The sequence below is a fragment of the Mastigoproctus giganteus genome, chromosome 9 (genome assembly GCF_048544385.1).
Source record: "Mastigoproctus giganteus isolate SK-2022 chromosome 9, ASM4854438v1, whole genome shotgun sequence".
Lineage (NCBI taxonomy): Eukaryota > Metazoa > Arthropoda > Arachnida > Uropygi > Thelyphonidae > Mastigoproctus > Mastigoproctus giganteus.
Genome location: NC_143583.1, coordinates 209,001,313 through 209,008,831, shown reverse-complemented (window position 1 = coordinate 209,008,831; position 7,519 = coordinate 209,001,313). Strand labels below are relative to the sequence as shown.

The following is a 7,519-nucleotide window of genomic DNA, read 5'->3' as shown; positions in this document are numbered from 1 at the left end:
GATAGCGATCGTACCAACCATGAGGTCAAGGAAGCGAGAATTAATATCAAACTTTTCCTAAATACGAAAGCAAAAAAATTTACACTCGCTATATTTGGCAACTGGGAGTTGGGAATTTCTATAATTAAGGGTTTTTAATACGAGGGCCATGTTGTGCCTCTCAGTCTGTTAAATCTATTACAGGGTTTCAACAAACTTTTGTGTTTGGACTTACCAAAAACATAAGATAAAACTGGCTGTAATTCGACCGAAAGATGTTTATTTTTCTGAGGTGATGAATGCAATATTAGTAAACAAGTTGAAGAATTTTCACAATATTTTCTTTATTTTTCTTTAGCTCTAGACGAGCTCACGTGTAGTGACATGCAAAAAGAAGACATTTATAGCACAAGCAACATAGTTCAAAATATACAAGATTTGAGTATGTATGTATGTATACATACACACATATAATACAAACACATAGATATATACATATAATAATACGCATACATATTTATGCATATATATACATAAATAACATTTAAACAACAGGGATCACAGATTTCTATATTTCTATGTTAGGAACAACAGGATGATTAACTCTTCTATGTTAAACAACCATCCTCGTACAGGTTTCTATTTCAAAAATCCTTGACTGACCTGTATATTTTACATAAATATTTACATTTATATATAGATATTTATTTCAATATTCTTTTAAAAATATTAACTCATCGTTAAAATAAAAACGTGCACGAAACTTTTAATTTTTTCTAATGAAATAATTACTTTATTTTTACGTTATAATTTTATCGATGTATTTGGTATTTATATTTTTATTTAATCACGCATTTTAATAAATTTAATATTATATATAAAATATATCGTTCAGTTCCATCACATTAATTTAATACAAAAATATTCGCTTTAATATTAAAACTATTCATTACGCTATATTTAATATTAAAATAGCTCTCTATTAATCTATCTTCGTATCATAAAATATGAAATGTAATAAATTAGGTATTATATCATATTTTGCATATATTTGCATATTTTTGTACTGGTTCTTCTTTGCGATAACCAGTTCTTGTTTCTTCAAGCTTAGTTCGCTCTGTAAACAATTTATATTGTCTGAGAAAAGCATCGCATTAAGAATTAAATCCACGCATAATTTAATATGCAATTAAAACAATATGAAAACGCAAATTTTTAGTATGCAATTACTTTATATTTTCGTCAAAATGACTTGTATAATACCTATATATATCTCGTTTCTTTTTAATGCGAACACAATTGGAAAATTAGCTCAAAGGCTAGTTTGGAAATATTCTTAAGAGGCAATGAGTGAAGAAACCCAAAAGCGCTATCAAAATATGATGCTGTTGACATTCATAGTGCCACTAGTCTTTTTGAATTAGGAAATCTGTGTGCATTTTGCCACCATCTGCAATGTCTTTGATAACAGAATAGGCCAAAATAATTGTGAAAATAGAATTAACAGGAAATAGCCAAATAATAATCCAGTACTGCCATTAGAGAGTCATTTTCTTCACTGAAATATTAAATGCGATTGAATATTTGTGAAAAGGATTGGTTATGTTCGTGTAAGAATTATTATGTCAATACAATGATGATGTTCTGGTCAGCTGGTTGGTCAGATGTTTCGAAATGACGTTGCTGACAGTGTGTACGTTGTCCAATATTTGTAGAAATAATGTCAAACATGATGATCTTCATCATCAGTTGATAGAAGCTTATGTGGACACTGCTAACGAACTCGCTGAACTCCTTTCCATTCTGCAAATTGTAGTAAACGTTAAAAGCTATAGTATCCAATTTGGTTGATATCTAATACTTTTTTATTCTGCATGGTAACCGTACTTCAACGTTGGTGAACTTACAATGAATATGTGCAATTTAAAGTAGGATATTCTGCATCACCCAGCACGCAGTCTCAACCTGATTTACTTCGAAGAAAATCAGTCCATTATTGAGCAGAGAAAACAAAATGCTTGAATAATCTTGCTAAGTGCGTTGTAAAGTAAAATAATGCCATTATGTGCTACGCTAGTTAATAGAGCAATAAGTTTAGAAAATTTAAACAAATTCTAGTTACTAATATTTCCCTCCTCGAACTAGAATTGCACCTCCCATTCTATTACTCTTTATTTACTCGTGTTATTTATATCGCCAACTATCATTTTGAAGAACGACAGCACAGGGCATTTGAAGTAACGTTGCTACAGTGCTTTCTAAAATAACTGTAACTGGCTTTACGAGAGACAGTGCATCTGTAAACTGTAACAGCCCACCGAAAAGTATAGAAATCTGTGACCCCCAAACTCAGAGTGATGAAAAGGAAAGTGGATATTTTCATTCGAACTCCCATAAAGCACATCAAATACCGCCAGAAAATCAATTCCACCATGAAGGGGGTTACACATAGTGCAACCAGAAGTGGGGTAAATACAGGGGGATGGCACGACTTCACAACAGTACATTCAGATGAACGAGCTGTTCCAATCACACTCACAAAAACTTTAAGAGACGGAGAAAAAGAACATTTGTAATTACAGTAGCAGCCATAGCACCCCCTGCGGAGGCTAGCACAAAATTCAGTGGGATTGTCGAAAGTAACACATACATAACGGCGCAGTGCGTTACCGATGAGCAGTAATCATTCTCTCAGCAAGTCTTGGGACTATTTTTTGTTGCTGTCATCTGGTTCTCTTGCTGAGGACAGCTCCAGAGCCTCTTTTCTTCGCGACTTCTCTGTGACACGAGTCAACGGCACAAGTCATGGCCAATGACATTTAAGATTACTTCCCGGAAAACAGTTGTTGCTAGAAAAATATACAAAGAGAAAAACCAATCTGAGTATTATTATGTTTTTTTACTATTTTACTTATATATAGACGATAAATAAAAACAAGGATATATTTAGATAATGGAGCAGCATCTCATATTAGGTTATCTTGTACTGCACTGATGTATATACTGCTCTAAAAATATATAGTTCGGCTAACACTATACAACAGATTTTCAAAAAGGTCCTGTTTATCTGCATTTTCACAGAGTCTCTCCTCAAGAATTATGGTATGTTCATTCCGAATATAACTACAGTTCCTAATGAAGAGGACATTAGAAGTTCCTCCAGTCGTCGACGCGAAGTGAACCAAACCCTCCAAATAAGGGGCCGACAACGATGTATCGTGCCAATAGGTTGCCAGCGAGGTCTCCTCAGGTTAAATAAAAATCCTTCTTAAAATTTGAACGTCTGTCTTTCGAAGCCTTCGAACCAGATATAGTCGCCCCTCGTAGCTTCATCCAACCTTCCTTGGTACCTCTTCTCCACTGACTTCATGTCATGGTAGAATCTCTTCCCATGCTGTTCATTAAAAATGCCCAATTTTTTTTCTGAAAAAAATCCAGGAGAGAATGAAAGTAATGAAATAAGATAGATATTTTGCATACCGGTTTTTAATTTTCAACCAACGTTTCGGTTAGTTTGTAATTTTCACTCTTAGTTACCAAGAAAATCCATTCGCTACAGAGCGAAACTACTGATAGACAGTTCGTCTCGCAAAGTTAACATCTGCTTCACTATGGACTAATAAATACGCCACTTTCACTTTTTCATCAAACAATTTTAGAAACACATATTACATAAGCTTGAAGATAGATTCAGCATGAGGATTCAGTGCTTTAACAAATTGTCTGATCATTCCCAGCTTCATACAAAATGGTGGAAGCAAGAGTTTGTTTCCTGGAACCAAGAGATTGTTCGCTACAATTTTGTGCTCCAGGCTGAAACTCAATCCCAAAAAAGCGTTCTCTTCTCCTTTGGCGCTGATCTGCTACCCAAGAGGCAGAAAAAGCAACGGAACTTAGAGAAACTTCATTAAATTTCATAAAGTTCAATCAGATGAAAAAAAAAAAAAAATAACACAGGAATTGTGCAACACATGGAAAAAACTAACATAAGTGAGATGCCTTTTTCTGTACGTAGAAGACTTATAGCTGAGATACAATATATTTAATTCTTTTAAACGCGATGTCAAGAGTGGACTTTGTTTGACCCAGGTTCCTGTCATCCAACCTAAGACATCCAATTCTTGCTAGGCAATCCCATTCATTAGGTTCATCATCCAGTTCGGTAGAATTTCCTCTGAACGTGAATTGGTAAGTCTCTATTGCGTGGTACAGGAGAAACAGATGCTATTTTGAATAAGAACAGTTTTTTTGATCCGCAGACATCTCCTTTTATGTATCCACCATAAAGTAGAAGTTGTCATGATGGTTTGTGGGATCTCTCCATATTCAAAGTATAACAAGAGACATAACCTTACGACTACTATAAAACTATAACTACCACTACATCAGAAATGAGATTCCAACAAATCTTAATCGCAAATCGACACTCCAAATAATCTTCATATATCCTGCGCCCCTAATGATGTTACGCATCACTTGATTTGGACCTCTATGTATCCACGAACACAGCACAAAGAGTCTGGAGATAACTTTCACCTTCGTTTGGGAGATATAGCAAACTATAAGGGGAATAAACTTAATAAAAGAATACCTGTGAAATTTTATATATCAGAGGGTTGGTAAGCATTTAGATAATAAATATATCGGAAAATGGACCAATGGAAACATTAGCGTTACGAAGTGAGATCTTAATTTCACATGACACTTTTTTGCCTAGAGCTTTTTTTAATAACCTTTTGTCCTCAGGAACCGATTAAAAGCACGACACGAGATAACACTGTGGTATACTGTACACTGAGCGGCCACTTTCTTATTCATGCATAACTATATAATAGCCAATAGGTTCTCCCTCCCTTAGCCTCCAACTTGGATTCATCGTGGCATTGACTCAACAAGGTATCGATGGTTTCCATTTCGATTCAGAAAAGCTCATTCCATCTGATCCCACCGGTGCTCGGTTGGATTTAGATTTGGCTGCAAGGCTGAACATTCTTACATTCCTGGAACCAGTTCTTTGCAATTCTGGCCTGTGACATGGGCATTATCCCAATGAAGAACCCATTGTCAGATGGATAAATAGGTAAATCATTTAGATCTTTTGCTTTTCTTATTCTCGCACTGCATTGACTGACACATCATTCCTACATATCTACCCAACTTCTTTAGAACTCATGGTTGTTGTTGTTGTTGTAGGGTTTTAGGCACATCAGAAACTTATGCCATATTGGGTCGTATAAAATATGTCTTTAAATTCTATGTAAGTTCTATGGTCGATCTGCTGTTTGTTGGACAAAAAACCAGAGCTACCCTCGCTTGAGACTTACTAACTCAGCACATTGTGAAAAAGACTATAAAATTCCTCACGTCACTAAAGGAATTCGAAGTCAGGTCTTTTTTAGCCGGTGAGGGGAGAACGGTGGTTATACCAACTGTTCTACCCACGAGAGATCAAATCTTAGAATGAGATCTTACAAGTTTGGATGCCGAATCTGTTTTCAGTTGAGGCAGCTATTTTATCAGTAGAGTGGTGACATCCTGTATATACAGGATGTCACCACTCTACTGATAAAATAGAGAGAGAGAGAGAGAGAGAGAGAGAGAGAGAGAGAGAGAGAGAGAGAGAGAGAGAGAGAGAGAGAGAGAGAGATACTGCAGGCGTTTTTCCATTTTTTTTTCTGGAAAGAATTATTTAGAATCTGGACTGAAGGATGGAACTGCAGGAGCTTGATGTACACGAGAAAATTCAGGTACTGGAGGGCGCCATTACAATAACCCATCACGTCGGATATGCCAGGGGTGTACATAATACATATATTATATACACCCTTGATTAGCAGGTACCATAAATACGAATTGCCCATGTTTAGTTCTTTCGCGTGATGGATATCTCCATATATTTTTACACATACTAGATGATTCAGAAATCTTTTTAATAGAGAGCATCTATCACAAAACAAAAACCTTATTATATATTCCATTACAAAGACTTCAATCATATTTCTTGACATACAGCACATGAAACAGGTTTCTCAGATAGCACATTGATGAGTATAAAGAGCTCTCAATAAAAAGAAGTTATATTTACAAACAGGCGCACATCGTAATTGACACAGTGGGGTAATGAAGAGTCCGTGCGCTTCAATAAAAAAACTGTTCTCGCTCTATATCAAGCTTGTTGAGGTATTTTGACACCTTCTTGCGCATGTGTTATCGAAAAGTGGATAAGAAATTTCACAGCTTTTCCACAAAGAAAGACAATTATTCTTCATACTCAATGAAAGCTCACTGGAGACAGCCTTAAAAGAAGTTCGAAATCTGAAATCAGATGAAATATCTGTCAAGTTTTAATTTTGGGCTAAGACCAGTTGTTTAATTGTGGAATTGTATTTTTGCTAAACGATGAGATAGAACAGATGTTGCTGTTTGCAAATAATTATCTGAAATAGTTATCTGAAATTGTTCTTTACTCGCAGTAAATCAAAACCAAATTTAATATAATGTAAAAGGCAACAACTTGAATAAATAATAAGCATTATGTTTTCTTTTCTTGACATTACTTTTGAAGGTTCTGCGCATTACATGCAATAAAATATCAGATTTGCTTTAATTTTTAAATAAAATAATTGCTTAACCAATTTCTTTAAAATGGTTAAAGTAACTCCAGAGAATTCATTTTAATTACCACTCCGGAACCAAGCTGTTGCAGCAAACTAGCCCCCTGGTTTCCTCCTGGACCGAGTCCAGCACCACAGATAGCAGCTGCTGAGTATCTTCTCATGCCTGCTCTCGTAGTGGCTAAGAAATCCATATTGAAATTTGGAGGAGGCATCTGCATCGAATAAAGGAAAGAACTTATTTTAATGTTTATATTTTCCTTTTCTAAGAGAACAAAATAAATCCATATTTGTACTTTGGTTTTTAAAAGAATTCCAAATAAAATTTCAAGTTTAATCTTTATGCATTAATAGCATTGCAAAAATTTCAAACTTCCAGTTAAGACCTTGCGTGATAAACCGTACATGCAACATAAAATTATATGGGAGTTTTCGGAATAAGATTTTAGCACAAAATATTCAAAATCGTTCGTTTCTTTTAGTATCATATTTGATAAATAACTCAATAGATATAACTCAATAACCCAACAGAAAACTGCAACACTCGAGGGAGTTTCTTATTTACTAACTTTACTGGAAAGCCGAATTTCTCAACCTGATGGATACATTGTACTAATTTTCTGCATTTAAAATTCCTTACCGGCCTTCTTCTGTTTAAGGAAATCTTTAATATAGCAAATCACGTTTTTATATCAGACGTATTTTATATTTTGATATCTTATATCCTTGCGAGGGATTATACAAATTTTCTGATATCTAGCGTCCGCATTGGGAGCAATATCCCAATTTGTCTGAAACTTAAAATAACGAACCAATGTATACTCCCCACCATGACTTATGGAAGCCAAACTTGGGCACTCACCAAAAGAATGGAAAAGAAGCTGAGAACGACACAGGGATGAATGGAACGAATTATATTGGGAATC

The 7,519-nt window shown here is 34.9% G+C and overlaps 1 protein-coding gene across 1 annotated transcript in view; it reads right to left on the bottom strand.

Annotated features, from left to right (window-relative positions):
• Positions 1-1,258: 1,258 nt before the first annotated feature.
• Positions 1,259-7,519, bottom strand: part of LOC150081084 (SCY1-like protein 2) — a 258,800-nt gene continuing 252,539 nt past the window's right edge. Inside the window, exons 17-18 of the mRNA XM_090381945.1 lie at positions 6,662-6,808; positions 1,259-2,828 (exon numbers count right to left, since the gene is read on the bottom strand). Of these exons, the coding sequence (XP_090238071.1) occupies positions 2,805-2,828; positions 6,662-6,808 (171 nt within the window). The 3' untranslated portion in view covers positions 1,259-2,804. The remainder of the gene's footprint in view (positions 2,829-6,661; positions 6,809-7,519) is intronic.